This window comes from Kogia breviceps, chromosome 1 (assembly GCF_026419965.1).
Source record: "Kogia breviceps isolate mKogBre1 chromosome 1, mKogBre1 haplotype 1, whole genome shotgun sequence".
Lineage (NCBI taxonomy): Eukaryota > Metazoa > Chordata > Mammalia > Artiodactyla > Physeteridae > Kogia > Kogia breviceps.
In genome coordinates, this window is record NC_081310.1 from 48,080,782 (window position 1) to 48,098,030 (window position 17,249).

At 37.7% G+C, this 17,249-nt stretch overlaps 1 protein-coding gene across 4 annotated transcripts in view; it reads right to left on the reverse strand.

Annotated features, from left to right (window-relative positions):
• RABGAP1L (RAB GTPase activating protein 1 like) overlaps nt 1-17,249 on the reverse strand; it is a 742,996-nt gene that overhangs the window by 120,621 nt on the left and 605,126 nt on the right. For all 4 annotated transcript variants that reach the window (XM_067031217.1, XM_059046250.2, XM_059046253.2 and 1 more), the window contains one exon: nt 14,722-14,850. In XM_067031217.1, the coding sequence (XP_066887318.1) occupies nt 14,722-14,850 (129 nt within the window). The remainder of the gene's footprint in view (nt 1-14,721; nt 14,851-17,249) is intronic.

Below are 17,249 nucleotides of genomic sequence, written 5' to 3' on the forward strand. Positions count from 1 at the left end.
CTGGATTTTCTTTGTAATCAGAGTACCTCTACTCAAGTTATATTAAGAATTCATAAGCAACTATTGCTTCTGCTATTAGGGAACCCAAACTGATGACGGTTTGCTCACTCACTTGCACTGTGAAAAAAGTTTTTTTTTTTTTTTTTTTGTCAATTGAAGAAGCAATACCAGTAAAAGAAACTGTATAAAATGATATTATTAAATAAAAAGTATTAATAAATGGAAGTAAATATATTAAATGGAAAGGAAGTCTCCTTTCCACATCAAACTCTCAGCCCTCTCATCAGAAACTAAGTTAATGTGGGGGGTTGTTTGTTTGTTTTTATGTACTGAAACATAAATTTGCCATGCATGTGTGTTTGTTACAGGAAAGGCTCCTAATCAATCATGTCTCCTGGCATCATTTTCCCTGTATATCCACTCTAACATTGACTCTCCATGTGATTTGCTTTGATCAATGTGACAATGACAAATGTAACACAAGCAGAAGCTTGATAAGTGCTTATGCCATTGGGTTTTTCCTCCTTGGAAACCTGAGACCACAAGGCTGAGAAGCAGCCAAGGATGAAAAAGCATGTGGAAAGGCAGATCCTACCCTGAGCTGCCCCACCAGCTGAATGAATTCAGAGATAACAGCAGAAGAACCACCCAGCTGACCCACAGAATTGTAAGAAATATTGTTGTAAGACAGAAAGTTTTGGGATGGTTTGCTACTCAGCAGTAGATAACTGATACAGTATGCAAGCACAAATAGGCAGATATATTGTTGACATTCCTTGATTTCAGTTTATGAAGAATAAAATATAATTGATAATTATGAGATACATAAAGAGAATGTCACAGAAAATATAAAACGTGATTATAACTTTATCATACATAAAGAAGGAACAGATTAGTCTGTCATCTGGTATCTGTATTAGCAGTCTTTTGATTATAAACTCCACTAATTTGGTATTTTATTTTATCTTATTTATGTTTTGGCCGCACGGCATGTGGGATCTTAGTTCCGCGACCAGGGATCGGACCCGCACACCCGGCAGTGGAAGCTGGGAATCTTAACCACTGGACCACCAGGGAAGTCCCATGTCTACACTATTTTTAAAGGCTGTGGCATATACATCTTAGCTTCAGTTCTTTCAACAGTTATTTTTACCATAGACAACCAAGAGGTTTATGCAAATAAGACTTGAAAAAACTTTTAGAATTCTAAAATCATTGAATAATAATCTGAAAAATCGAATAGTTAAGGATAAGAAAGGGCATCTGGTTACCCAAGCATTGAGGAAGAAAGCTGACCTTCTATCCAAGTCTTAACGGTCTTGAAAGATGGAAAATTTACAAGTTTATATTTCATGATCCCTGTAATCTATACAATATGATAGACACCCTTCTTAAAGCTGAACTCAGACTAAAAAACTCAGCTACCTCACTTTTCTATAGGAAGAAACCTGGAATACTATTCAGTGAGATACATGAGGATTTTTCTGTTTATTTCCAGAAGTATTTTCAGAGAGGATTTAAAGCCCAACACTGCTCAACCTAAATGAATAGGAACAAAAAAAAAAAAAGGAAAAAAATGAATATGTTAACTGAATAAATATTTAATGAGTGACTTCTTTGATCCAGCTATTATGCTAGGGGTTGGACCAGGCCCAAGGCATCTAGAGAAGAACAAGGTAGAGACAAACTCTTGAGGAACTCACAATGAGAGAAACTGACTCAAAACGATTATGGTAATAATGACAAACATTTTTTTGTATACTAATGATGAACAGCATTTGCTAAGTTTCTTACATATATTATCCCAGTTAATCCTCACAGTAATCCTATTGTATCTACAATGTAATCCTCATTTTACAGAAGAGATAACTGAGATACAGGTAACTTGCCAGATATCACACAGGTAATAAATAGAGGAGCCAAGGTTTAACTCTAACAACATGGCTTCAGAAAACCACATTCTTAACTCCAACTGTGGTGGTCTAGTGGAGGAATTGTCAGAATTGGAATAAATAACAGCCTAGGTTCCCAGAGGAAGTGGTGTCTGTTCTGGGTCTTAAAGGATGAATAGGGGTTTGCTTGACCTCATAACTGCAAAAGGAATTGATGGGACTTCCCTGGTTGCCCAGTGGTTAAGACTTCTCCTTCCAAGGCAGGGGGTGCAGGGTCCATCCCTGGTTGGGGAGCTAAGACCCCACATGCCTCGCAGCCAAAAAACCAAAACATAAAAAAGAAGCACTATTGTAACAAATTCAATAAAGACTTAAAAATGGCCCACATCAAAAAAATATCTTAAAAAGAAAAAGGAATTGATAAATAATTTAGCCAGTGCTTCACACATGTTTAGCTTTATTAATTCTTACAACATCCTTGTGCAGTAGGTATTAGCCTTACTTCATGACGAGGAAACTCATACTCAAGGAAATGAAGTAACTTTCCCAGGATAGTGAGTAAGAGTTCCAGGTAGAAGGCACAAGATGTGACGAGCGAGGCCAGGAAAGGGCATGGCACATTGATGTGAAAAATGGGGATGTGTGCTAAGCTGAGCAGGCTGTGGGGTTTATCCCGCAGGTAACAGGGAGCCAGCAGTGGTCTCTGAATGAGGAGTAGTACAAGGAGGTTGGCTCTCCGGGCAGAAAACTCTGGTGGTAGTGAGTAGAGGAAACTCCAGAAGACAAAAACTTAAGCCAGAGAGATGAGTTAGTTAGTCTGAGGCAGCTATAGCAGTTCAGACAAGCAATGTCAGGGGCCTCCAACTATGAATTCTGAAGGTTCTAAGAAGATCCTACCATGTCAAACAATTTTTTGTTTCTTCAAAAATTTTCCCTCACAGGTGCAATGTCTACAATCTGGCTTCTTAAACAACGGCCATCCTAAAATTTGATTAAATATTTTAGAATAAAAGGTTTTATGTAAATAATTTTAGAAAATAAACTAAGTCCTTTGGTTCTATACAGTATCCAAATTATGTTGTTGCTTAAAATACTCATTCTATTACAATAGAATGTAGATTTTCTTTTCTCACTGGACACCCTGCTAAGACATAACTTATTTCCTTGCACAACTCACTGCCTCTCTTTTATGAAAGAAGGGGAATCAGGGAGGTTATGGTTATATTAGATATGATACAATAGATAGACAGGATTATAAGGAAATTAATGCATTTAGATCATATCAGAGCAGGGTATATAAGTTAGAACTTATAACAAGCTAACATGCATGCCAGAGGAAATTCCTTGCCAGCCAAGTGGGCTGATGGAAGTGAAGGGTGGAATTGTGAAGAAAAATAGGTTATTTTAGAAAATCTGAGAGTTTAGGAGAAAATGGAAGAACTTAGGTAGGCTGACAAACACAGGAAACTGTCATGTGTTATCAGATGTTGGAGATACAGTTCAGGGTTGCCAAGAAAGATTCATGTTCAGAAGAGAATGTTTTCAGAGAAATTGGGTTGAAACGAGCATTCTGTTGACTATGAGAAAGACATTGCTATGAACTGAACTGTATGTCCCCAAAATTTATATGTTGAAGCCCTCCCAGTACTGGTATCCTTATAAGAAGAGGAGATTAGACACAGATAACACAGGCAGCAGGATGACCATGTGAGGATACAGTGAGAAGACGGCCATCTCCAAGACAAGGAGAGAGGCCTCAAAAGAAACCAAACTGCTGATACCTTGATCTTGAACTTCTAGCTTCCAGAACTGTGAGAAAATAAATTTCTGCTGTTTAAGCCACACAGTCTGTGGTAATTTATTACAGCAGCCCTAACAAACTACCATAGACATGAAACTGGGGGCAGACATGAGACTCAGGAAAAAAAAAAAAGTATTACCTGTTTAGGAACCAACTTAGTGAGAAACTTCAATATGTAGTAAGAGCTGGTAGGAAGTACAGTGACCCTAAGGGAAAGGGATAACAGAGGATAACGCAGTGCCTCGAAAAGAGGATGAATGAAACGCTGCACAGAACACACTGATAGAGGCACTGAGCCTGTGCCAAACTGAGTAACTGAAGCCTCCCCTGACCTGAGTGACACAACAGAACACGAAGCTTTACCACTTCTTCATATGGTTTGTATGCCAGTATTCCCTCACATAACAATAATGATACTAGTGATGATGATGATGATGATGGTGACGGTGATAAAACCATTTGAACTACATATTACAGAGATTTGGATAGATTACAGGCATAGAAAAGGAACAGGCTAGACATTCCAGATGAAAGAAATTGCTCCCTCCCACAGGTGGCAGCAATAAAAAGTCCCCAAGTCAGAGGAATTGACAATAAGAATGGAGTGCCCATTTAATCACAACTATCAACTGCAGCAAGGAATATAATTTTCCCCTCAGCAGTTTGTTTGCCTTTAAGCGGAGCTTCAGAAAGCTTGACAAACAGTTGGAGATATGTGAATAACACTTAAAAATCTTCACTATCTTTTTTGGGTTGCTATTCTCGTTTACATGTTATTTCCACCATTTCAAAAGAAAAGAATTTTTCATGGTTGATGGGGGAGGGGGAGAAAAATATTTTACTTATTTAATAGTAAAATAAGTAAGTTCTCCAGAGTACTAATTAGACTTGGTCATTTCCCAGCTAAATGCTAAATGGATCCATGAGCTTGTGAAACAAGAATATGAATAACTAAGTAAATATAATATGATTATACTTTATTCGCCCCAGAGAAGAGGCATCTGACATAGATGTGGCTGAAGTGTTTGAAATACCCCCAAGATCCAATGGCCCAGCCTTCCTAACCTAACCTATTTTAAACACCTAGACATTTAAATTTATTAAAAATAAATTTAAATTTAATTAATTAAATTTGAATTTTTAAAAAAGTTAAATTACTTCCAATGAGCAGCAACAGGGGCACAGAGAAACACATTTATTTTCTTGTCTAAATCAGATCCCCAAACACAGACTGTGAAGCACACTTTAAATATAATCTTAACATGAATTCAAGTAGTAAAAAAAAAAATCAAAGAGATGTGGCTCTCATTGTAAATAGCCGTGGGAAAATTATTTATTACCTCTGCTTCCAAAGAATGATGACGAGTTCTAACTTTATTCTCCAATACAGATAAACATAAATCATAACAACTGGATAAGAGGTAATTGGCAAAACACTGCAGAAAGTTATATGAAATATGGAAACTCCCACTTAAGAGCATAACCATTTGTCTCACTATGTCCTTAGAAGACTGCTGAGAGTGAATTAGCTGCAGGGAAAAAGGATAAAGTTTGAGAGGAGAGGAACCACTAGTTGAAACAGCAGTTCTGAAGTGTCCTTTTTTTGTTGTTAATGTATGTGGAGATCTCTAATGACATTGTACCAAGTTTGGGATGCAAGTAAGGGCATATGCTTTATTCTTATGATTTATTATTTCTTTTTCTGAAAAAAAGAGATGCCCATATAAAAATCAATTTTTATATCCATTTATCTTATTTTTCTTTGGAGTAGGACAATTTAATGATTTATATAGGTCTGTTCATGATACAATATCCTGGTTCACCCATCAAGTTAATTTTAAAATGTTTCTATGGCTTTCTCCTTAATAAACGGAAAGAAAATGACTGGCAGAAGCAGGTATGATGGTAGAAGAAAACAGCAGAAGTAATAAAAGATACAAATGCCTTCTAGATGATTGGGAACAGACAGAAAAGCAGTTTTCTGAATGTGGAGGGTGCCTGAGGCCTGGGCATCCGGAGCTCTGGCCTATTTTCTCCACCTGTTATAACTGCTTCAGAGCATGTCTAACATGTACGTGTTTTCTGCTCGTTCCCACAATGCATGATTTGTGAGAGTCAAGATCAAATTGTATTAATCCCTGTTTGGGGGAAAATAATGCCCCAAATCTCAGACACACTGAGGGTTATCAATGTTAACAGAAGCCTCAGAGGAAAAATGAAGCAACTGTTTTGATATAAAAACTACTTCATTATCAGTTTGTTAATTATCACACCACTGTAGCCTATAACAAAATTAACATTTGCCTGGGAGAAGATTATGACACTCTAAACCAAATATTCCAAATTGTGGTTGTCAATGTGCAGCGGTCTTTACAGGAAAGGAACATGAAATGTGGTTCCATTAAAAATGAACCCTTTTTAAAACTTGGCATTATACAGTTGTTGCTGTACAGCCAAATGTAAGGTAGCATTTTTGTTTAGACTTTTTTGGAGCAGGCCATTTTGATTTAAATTGAAGATGGTTCTTAGTTTGAAATATATATTTTGTGCTGGTAACAGGTTTTTACTTAGGTGGGTTAAAACAGTGATTACAAAATTAGAATGTGACAAAATAAAACCGTGTACCTGAAAACAAAACAAACAAACAAAAAAGAACCCTTTCCACGGTGCACATAAGGGCACATATTTTAGATTCACAGAGTCAACAAAAGCCTCTGTGTGGCCTCATTGCTAATTCAAAAGAGGCCTCTATTTGGGAGATTCTTGTTTATACATAGCAACAATAGCCAGAAAGAAATAGCAAACAGCATGAAGAAATTGAGGTAAATTGCTCTTAATACAAATGTTCTTTATAGTTTTGCTCTAGTGTGAAAGTTATTTTCAAACAGTTAAATTCAAATCCATGGTTACAAATATGGAGGTCTGAGAGAGAAAAATATTAAATCTCTAGATAAACGAATTTACCTCTATCCCATTAAAAGCATGACTTGTGAAAGGCAAGATCAAATTGTATTAATCCACTTTGGGAGAGTGGATAATTGTCTGTCACAATACATAGATGCTACAGCAGAGCTTAGAGTTTTCTGAGGCAGGTAGTTACCATGGTAACATATACTCAATGATGGCCTCCTCTCTAGCATGGGTTAGGAAGACAATTTTGGTGTGAAAGAAGAAGATGCTAGGGCAGGACTTTGTTTTTAGTCGCTAGGGCCCTCCTCTTCCTCTTATTTCTCTTACTCTTACTGCCTCTGCCATCTTTGTTTATTCCTCCTACAATGCATTTCAAGTCTCTATGATTAGAGTAAAATGGTAGTGATGGTGGTAAATGTCATTAGGACAGAGAGAAGCAAATCACAGGAACTCACCATAGATGGCAAAATAGCAATTGGCCTGATTTTGCTGCCACTAAGTAACCTGAGCTACGAACTGGAAATTTTGAGCACAGGCCAGTGTTATCTTCTAATGTCACTAAACTGTCCTTAAAATATGTGGTTTTGGAGAAAAGATGTATTTCTCTTGGGTAATCACCAATAAGTCATTTAGTGTCCCCCTCCACCACTCTCTGTGTTCTTAGAGTTCGGTCCTTGGTACCTCTCCCTCACCCCCTTGTCCTGCAGTCTCTCAATCCCTATCTGTCTTAGCTTTCTCTTCTACTAGTTCTGTTCCACTATCTATCATGTCAACCACTCTCCTGCTACTAGCCTCAACTCCCTGACCCTGTAGCGTGCTGGTGTTAGCAACTACCAGTCCAAAAGAAGTGACTTAATATTCGCAAATTGTGTGCCACTTGTTAAGTCACTGGTACCTTGAAATTGGCCATACTTTACCTGGAAACTGGCAAAAGCTACAAATCAGAGATTCCCCCTTTACTCATCCCTCTGGTATCCCCAAGATCTGGTTTATTAGTGCACCGCCGCCCTGGCCCCACTGCTCTTCCTTTGTCTCATGCTGGCAAACCTCAACTATAGGTGAAAGTAACTGCTTTCTTCATGTATACATTTGGATTGCTGGGTATTTCTAGAGAAACTCCCAAAACACTGCACATTTTTGCCACTGTGAATTCATGATCTCCAACAATTCAGCCCAACAATTCTTTTGTGTTTTCCCAGTTAGTTCTTCCATTCTTTGCAATATCTAAAAGTTTGTCCATGTTCTTCGAATCTCTAGCTCCACTATGTTCCCTTAGTTCTAGATCCTGCTTAACAGAACTAAGAGAAACCTTCAAGTGGAATATTCTCAATTTCTTTCCTCCTCACCTTACCTTACCTTACTTAACCTGCACATTTGTCTTTATCCCCATCTATTCCTTGCTCATTCCCTCCTGCTGTAATGGAAGAAAAGTACATTCTTTAGAGTCTAATCCTTTATCTCCTCTGAGGTCTGTCTCTGTTGATATATTCCAATTTCTTTATTGAATCTTCCACTTTTCTCTTGTGGGTCTTTCCTTCTTATTTGAAGAGGGATGGTCTGGCCAGCCCCTGGATATCAACCCTCATCATTCCTTGAGCCATCTCCTAGTTTCATACCATACTCCCTCCCACCCCACAGTGTTTACACATGCTTCCTTCAGTCTGAAATGCCTTATAATCTCAGTGAAAGAAAGCTTTTCCTAAACCATTGAGCCAGTCAGGTTCCTTTGCTCTTTGTTCTTCATATATCTTTATTATATCTCTTCTGAGCATTTGGCTCACTTTGTAATTATACATTTATTAAGGCAATTATATAATTAACATCTTCTGCATGATATAAACTCCATGAGCTCTGGGAGTATATGTGCTTTTGCTCAACCTTGTGTTTCCTGGGCCTGGCACAGTGCCTGGCATATAGTAGGTACTCAGTGAAGAAACTGAGCATTTTTTAAGCATTTAAAGCCATCTTTCCCATCCTCCAAAAATTCATCTCAACCTCATGTCTACTTATCTCTCTAACTATTGTACTTACTCTCTGGCTTGCTGGCTATTTCTTCCATCCTCCATCGTCTCCCCACACTAACCTCCTTAGAAGAGTTGTCTCATCGTTCTTTGTCCATTTACTCACCTCCTGTTTATTCCTTGCATCATCGGCTTTTAAACGTCATCACTCCACTGAAACTGCTGTCACTAAGCCCACAAAGGAACCTCTTTCATTAACTGTTGCACGATGTCCACTTCCACTCTCAGTACCTTATGAGACCTCTAAGCAACATTGACATTGTTCAACTTCTTCCTTCTTGAAAATATACCTTTTCCCTTAGCTTTCACACTTCACACTATTCTGGGTTTCTTCCTGCCTTTTCAGTCTCACTAGCTGCTGTTCCTCAGCCCATCTTTTATATGTTAATGAACCTACCCTCAACCCTTCTCTCTGCTCCTCTGAAAATTCACCCACTCCCATGGTTCAAATACTGATGACATCCAAATGCCTATTTTTAGCTCAGATCTGATTTCCATTCCACATCCACCTGCTTATTGGATATTTTTACATACCTGGATATGAGACTGTAGATATACACCACAAACGTAACATGTCCAACACTTAACTCATTATCTTCTATCCTTGCAATTTGTTTTCCTTTGTGTGTTCCCCTTCATAGAGTGACTACTACCAAGTTGCCTAAGTGAGAATCCTGAGCATGATCACGGCTCTCTTTCTCTGCCCTAATGCTCTCATTTAATCACTAAGATCTGTTGATTCTATCTCTTGAATATTTCTGGAATCTGTCCACATCTCTTTAGCCCATAACAATAATCTGGTCACTTCTCAACTGGATTACTGCAACAACCCCTGAATTGGTCTGTTACCAATATCTAATGTTATCCATTTTAATCTATTCTCCACACACCAGCCAGAATAGCCTTTCTAAAACATATATCTGATCATTTCTGTCCCCTCTTTAAAAACCCACAATACATCCCCCTGTCCGAGGTTAAAATCCAAGTTGCTTACCGTTGGATTACAGGCTTACATGGCTCTGTACCAGCTGTTTGGCTCCTGCTTACCTCTCTAGGTCTTCTATCTACTTCCCTCATTCCCTCCGTCCTTGAACCCTATTCTCCAGTCATGAACTGTGCTTAAGTCTTGGACAGCTCCATCTTTTCTTACCTCTGGGCGTCTGCATATTCTCTGCATGGAACTTCCTTCCCCCTTCCTCCATAAACTCCTTAATTCCTGCTAATCCTTCAGGTCTCATCTAAAATCTTACTTCCTCTGAGAAGTCTTCTTGCATAGTTCCTGGCACATAGTAGATACTCAATAAATGACCTTTCTTTCCTAATTCCCTTGTTTTAGTTTAATGTCAGATTTTGCAGTTTTAATATTGTTCAAGTTATTTTACTAATAAAATACAAACAAAATAGGCTATTTTACTTTTTAAAACATTCTATTATGAAGATCTACCAACAGAATATTTTGAGTGATATGAACTTTTCTACTAATGAGGTTCGTCATAACTGTGGCACTTGCAACACTGCTCCAAATAAAAATCAACTTTAGGGCTTCCCTGGTGGCGCAGTGGTTGAGAGTCCGCCTGCTGATGCAGGGGACATGGGTTCATGCCCCGGTCCAGGAAGATCCCACACGCCACGGAGCGGCTGGGCCCGTGAGCCATGGCCGCTGCTGAGCCTGCGCGTCCGGAGCCTATGCTCCACAACAGGAGAGGCCACAACAGTGAGAGGCCAGGGTACCGCAAAAAAAAAAAAAAAAAAAAAATCAACTTTAAAAAAGACTTGCTTCCCAGCTTTTGGAAAATAATTCTCAGGAAAGGTTGACATGGCCATAGAACTAACATGTATTATATATATATATAGTACTCTAAATTATGTTATAGATGTTTTACTCATGTAATTCATCTCTTTATTTTTATCAGAGCAGTGCCCACTAAGTGATGTTTAAAAGAGCCAAATTTTTAATATTTCATCATCTACATACATGGCACCTATTTGAAACAAAAGGAGGCATAAAATATTGCACTAAATCACATACAATGTCTAATACCTGGCAGTTTTTGACCAACAAGAATGGTAATTTCATCAATTCAACCTAATACAATATAAGTGAGTGGTACTGAATAAAATTATGTAAAAAAAACAGATCAAGAAAAATTATAAAGGTTATATGTATATGAACTTGAATATACATAGATATCACATTTATAAACTCTTATACTCTAAAGAAATATCAATTTTCTTAACAAGCTTAAGATGATCCCACAGCACAAAAGTTAATTTTTTTGAGTCGCTGAGTTCCCTTTAAGAATCTAATAAAAGCTACATATTTTCTCACCAGGAAAAACAAAATGCTTAAACGCTTATATAAAGAAAGTCAAATTTCTAGTGACTCAGAGTCCATGAAGCCAAGATCCAAGTTTAAGAAGCTCTGCAATAGCCAAATTTTAAACTATAAGCTAACAACTGAATAACGATATTCAACAAAAGTTGCCTTCCTGTGAAAGTGCAGGATATTCATATATTAAGTAACCACATTATTTTTCAAAGTAAAGTCTGATAGGTGAATGTATTTTCTCATTTTAGCATGGCTGGATCATAGGAACAGAAGGGATATCAGAATGATTTAAAGTCATGTTAGTAAATTAGAAAAAAATAAACACCGAAAATATTCCTGATATTTAATGTCACATGGGTTTCAGAAGAATAAAGTTATTTACCCAATCCAATGTGCTTTATTAATAAATCCTGTTATCCACACACAGAGGTAACAATTTATTTTTTACCTGTAACAGCTGCATTTATTTTAAAACCAGTCAGTTTACTGAAATAACTGGGTCACCTAGTTCCTTAAAGTTAGAGGAAAGTGATTCGTTTTCAAGGATAATTAAATGAGAACATGTCCATTCCAAGACTATACCACCATACACAAATCCCATAAAAATAATTAAAATCCAAAAGAAAAAGTATTACCTTTGACAGAAATTCTATTGTTAAACAGGCTGTGGATAAGAAATCATGAGTTCCAACTTTTTTGCCTGTTCCATGCCTGTAGTCACCTTTGTCTGTGAATGCTTTAACACGCAGCCGTGGTCTGTACGTCCATGACTTCCTAACATTTCCAGTTCCCAGCACATGCTGCTGTAATGATGGCACGATGACTCACATCCTTACCACACTCCCACTTTCATTATTCAGTGTAACACCTCATCCTCCACAACCTCTCACGGGTTACAGCATATCAGAATGGGGAAGGGAGAGGAGGGGCCGACAGTGGAACAGGCTTGAGTGCTTTTTCAAAACTGCAAGCTGCTGTGAAATCCATGTAGTGTGTTGTGACTAGCAGAGGGAAGGGTGGAAGTTTAAAATGGAATAGCATATAATATAGTAGAAGAAAAACATCAGAGTGCATCATACATTGTAAGCATTTTTTCAGATTGTGTGTGTGTGTGTGTGTGTGTGTGTGTGTGTGCGCACGCGCACACACGCGTATGTTTAAGGTCTTGATATAAAAGCTATTTCAAAATGTAGGTCTTGGTTTAAAAACAATCTTAAATTTTCACGTTGGAGATCTACGTTCTAGTCCCAGAACGATTCCTGAATACTGTACAATTTATGTCTTCCTTCTTTCAGTTAAACCTCACATCAGCCTCACGATCATGCTATAAATTAAAATGGTGTCCCTTGGGTACTGTTTTAAGTATCTAAGAGAAAGGTACTCTCCTTAGATAATACAAAAAAACGAAACAAAACACAAAACAAAATAACAACCGTATTATTACTTAAAAAAAATTCCTATCTATCTGTTCATGCCCAAATAAATCACTCTGGTTGCACATAGCACTTTCATCCCAGGAACAATCCATTCAGATCATATTTTGAACTTGTCTTCTAACATTTTATGTTTCAGTGTCTCTCAGATCTCACATTTCTGGCTTGACAATCATTAGTTACCCCCATCCTCTGAGGAGCTTCATAAATTATACTAGGAAAAAAATCTTTCCCTGTACATTTTATATTTTTAAATCACTTTCCTGGGTTTTTTGTTCTCAGTTATTTTTCCCACAGTTCTAGATTTCCCTTGAAAACATTTACCTATACCTCTTAACTCTCTACTCTTTTATTCTCAGAAACACATGCTGTATTTTAATGGATCCCTACAGCACTGCCCCCAAGTTATAGTACTTCTTTCTGACAGCTCTGGAACAATCAGCTGGCTGAAGCCTACCTTTCAAACCTACTACCCACAAAATTCAATCAAAGGCACCACGACCACTGTGTTTTCAACGCCTACTGACAAATGTGGCTTATGCTTAGTCAACTGGCTTAGCCAAATAAAACAATCAGTCATAAAGCCTTTAAAAGTTTGCATTTCAGGATGAAGACTTCAGAGGTCTATCTTTCTTAATACCTTTGGAATATGATCTCTTTGAATACAGAGTTCATTTGGAAGACAATGTAATCTTTTTCTCCTCAAGTTATTTATGTTCAGCATTGACTTGTACTTTTGAAACATTTAGAATTCAGTTTAAAATAACTTAAAATTCAAAAAAAGTCTTACACCAGAGAAGTGTTACAGTGGGTATTGTGCTTAAGTGAAGTTTGTGTCAAAACATTTTAAGAAATGAGCTTAATAAATCAATGGCTACTCTATCTTCTGATTGCTCAATCCCAAATCTGTGGAATCATTTTGACTCCTCTTTTCCTTTCACACTCATGTTTAATACATCATGAAATCCCATTGGTTCTCTTTCAAAATATACCCAGGTTCCAACCACCTCCATCTCCAAACCATCTCTATCCCCACTATTATCACCCTGGTCAGTCTATCATCATTTCTCAACAGGACTACTGCAAACCCCCTATCTGATCTCCCTACTTCTACTCTTACCTTCATATCATCTGTTCTCAACACTGTAGGCACTGTAATCCTCTAAAACCTCAGAGAGATCTTATCGCTCTTCTACTCAAAACCTTGTAAGGGCTCTTCACTACACTCTAAGCAAAGCCTAAAAACCCTTACAGTGGCCTACATTTTTAGGCTCCTTGTGAGCTCTCTAACTTCCTCCCCTATTGCCCTCATGTTCATTCACTTCATTCCAGCTACACTGGTCTTCTTGCTGTTCCTCCAACTCACATGGCATGAGCCAGCCCCAGGGCCTTTGAACTAGCTGTTGCCTCTGCTGAATTGCTCTTCCCCTAGACATCTCCATGACTAATTCATCTCCTTCACCTTCAGTGAGGTCTACTCTGACTACCTAACAACAACTATAACTTTCCTTCTCCTCACCAATCCAATCTTGCTTATTTTGCCCTACTTTTTCTTTTTTCATAGCTATTTATCACCTTCTAACATATTAAATATATTCTTTATTATGTTAATTGTTTACTGACTCCTTTGGCAAGAATGTAAAGTCCATAAGACATGGGATCTTTTTCAGAAAACAAATTTATATTTTTGTCATGGTTAGGTAAGAAGATTCCCTAGTATATTCCAAAGGTACAAGAATTTACATCAGTAAATTGGTTCCAATTTTTTTTAATGTGCTATCTCTCCTTGATACCACAATTCTCTAGATAGAGATTTCTATTTTAACTTATTTATAAAATCTGTTTATTTTTATCAGACATCTGATAAGAAGCAATGTATCCACAAACATTTGTCAGGTGTGGGATGGAAATGGGTAGATCAAGACAGAGCTTTCCAAGTCCCTTAGAGAAAGGAAAGCACGGCCTAAGCAGGCTTTTCTTGCTTGGTCCTAAATAATCTTAAAACAGATGGCAAAAGCTAAATACTAAGTCTGCTGCTATGGAAACCACTATCACAGCAACCCATTCTAGAGCCCCACCTATGAGATAAATGTTTGTCTTCCTCTTGTTACAACCTGAACCTGCTAACATTCACTCTAAGTCCTACTAGAAGGTACAGCCACTATAGATACATATCAGCTTGACAAAAAAGTCTGAGAGGAAACTAGGTCATACACCATTTCACCTTAAACATGGTCAAAATCCAGCAACATACTGAGAAAGAGTTTTATATAATTTGCCATGTTATTCTGCATTCAAGTTCCACCTTTATTATCTATAAATTCATATATCTTACCTTAATATTGCAAGCCTGCTCCATTAACCTTCGTGCATTTTCCTCTGCCCTGTATCTCTTTGGAAGCTGGACTCTGAAGAACTTTAAAGCACCTTCAAAATCAGCCTGCAGAAGATCTTCCTTTGAGGTCTAAAAAATAATCACCAAGAATCATCAATTACATTTTAACCTACATTCAGAACGAATACACTGAAAAAGGAATTTCTATTTTCCTGAATATACTTTTATAGCCAAGATCTAGGTGAGCTCCAAAAATTTTTAGGAAGAGATTTCTAACCTCTTTACTATAAGCTGAAATAAGTCACCATAAATCCTAGACATGACAAAAGAATTAACAGGCTAACATATTTAATTTATATTACCTGAAGATTTGAATAGTGGATCCGGGCAAAGCTAACCATATTATGGCTCTAAAAAAAGAAAAATGCCAGAAAAGGAAAAACTTTGAACTCTGGGACTAATCTGTGATTTTAGCTTGGTAGGCATTTTAAGGATATTTTACAAAGCTGGCTGAAGACATAGACAATGCAATCAAAGCACAGCAGAATTATATAATAAACACCTAATGAGAGGATGACTTTTCAACTAGTGACAGTAGCAGTTCTAGTGAAGAAAATAAGAAATTGTACCCATATCTTAAAGACTGCTATAAAAAAGTAAATGAAGCAAACCACTTAACTACTGAACTTCTTATGAAAACTACTGCTTACCAGATTTACTTAAGAAATAACCACCACTTATAAATACATGTATGCACAGAAAAAAGACTGAAAGGAAATAAAAGAAAATGTTTCTCTGGATAGTGGGATTATAATTTCTTTTCTTCTTTATATTTTGCTGTTTTTTCTGCAGTAAAGATTTTGTAATAAGAAAGGCAATACATATTTTAATAAACTACTATAAGTAATCGCTGGCAAACACTGAGACACAAATCAAGAGATTGAGAAAGACTGGATACACAGAAGTAGGCCAAGACAAAAAGAAATAAGGTGTTTTAAGAGTCAGCACTTTGGGGGCTGTGGTACAGTGGTTGAGAGTCTGCCTGCCAATGCAGGGGACATGGGTTCGAGCCCTGGTCTGGAAGGATCCCACATGCCACGGAGGAACGGGGCCCGTGAGCCACAACTGCTGAGCCTGCGCGTCTGGAGGCTGTGCTCCGCAACAAGAGAGGACACGACAGTGAGAGGCCTGCGCACCTCAATGAAGAGGGGCCCCTGCTCGCCACAACTAGAGAAAGCCCTTGCACAGAAACGAAGACCCAACACAGCCAAAAATAAATAAATAAATTTATATGTTAAAAAAAAAAAGAGTCAGCACTTAATTGTCAAAAACTGCAGAAATAAAATGAAAACAAATAGACAAAAACAAAATATGGTGGCTAGAAATCACAGAACTACATGCCAGTTCAAAATATTACTTTATTTACATTCAAATTTAAAACTGATTAACCTTAAAGACTGCCTTGAAAGAGTATAAGGAAGTCAGAGGAATTCTGCTCATAATGCGTTGTCATCACGACCAGCCTGATCTAAGCCATTGTTATCTCTCAGCTGAGCCACTGCAGTAACTCCCCAACTGGTCTCCCTCTTTCTATTCTTGCTCCCCACTATCTACTCTCCTTACAGCAGCCAGATGATTCTTTTTCAGATCATGTTGCTCTTCTGTGTAAAGCTCTCCAGTGGTTCCTACTGTGCTCAGAATAAAACCCCAAATCTTTACCATTGCCCACAAGACCCTTCGGGATCTGGGGCCCTTGCCTTCCCCTCCAACCTCACGTTGAATCACATCTCCCTCCTTGCTCTCAAGCTCCAAGCACACTGGCCTTCTCTCTGTTTTCTTGTACACACCAATTTCATTCCTAACTGAAGGCTACTGCCTGTTCTCTCTGCCTGGAATATTCTTCCCCCAGATCTTCATAATACTAACAACTTTTTGTGATCTAGATTTTAGCACAAATATAAGATCTGAGTTTGGCCTTTTCTGAGCACTTAAATTCTTCCCCCCAGTCCATCAAGTCATTTTCCATCCAGTCATTTTCCAGTTTTACATCTGTTTTTGTCCTAAGGAAAGTGGATTTGTCTGTCTTGTTCTTTGCTGTATCCACAGTGATAAGACTACTGCCTAGAGTACAGGAGGTACTCAACTAAAATTTACTGAATAAGTGAATGAATTCTACTTTCGACTCTCTTTCACTATACATGTATAATTTTTTCTTCCCTTCTCTCCTCCCCTTTAAACAGAAACATGTAAAACAGAATAATATATTAACTCACACAGCAGGCATTTTCACAGGGAACTAGGTTGGCCCAAGTTTAGATTCACAAACTAGTAATCAGAAGACAAAGCCAGGCTAATAGTGCCAGGGGAAAAAAAAAAGCTTCAGTACATCTCAGATTTATTTCCTCCCTTATAGATACTGAGAGATGGTGGCAATAAGCAGTGGAGAGAATATTTAGCATGATAAAGTGCTATCATCTCACCTTAACTTAGTTGGAAAAGGCAGTTACTAGAAACAACTTCAGCCCCAA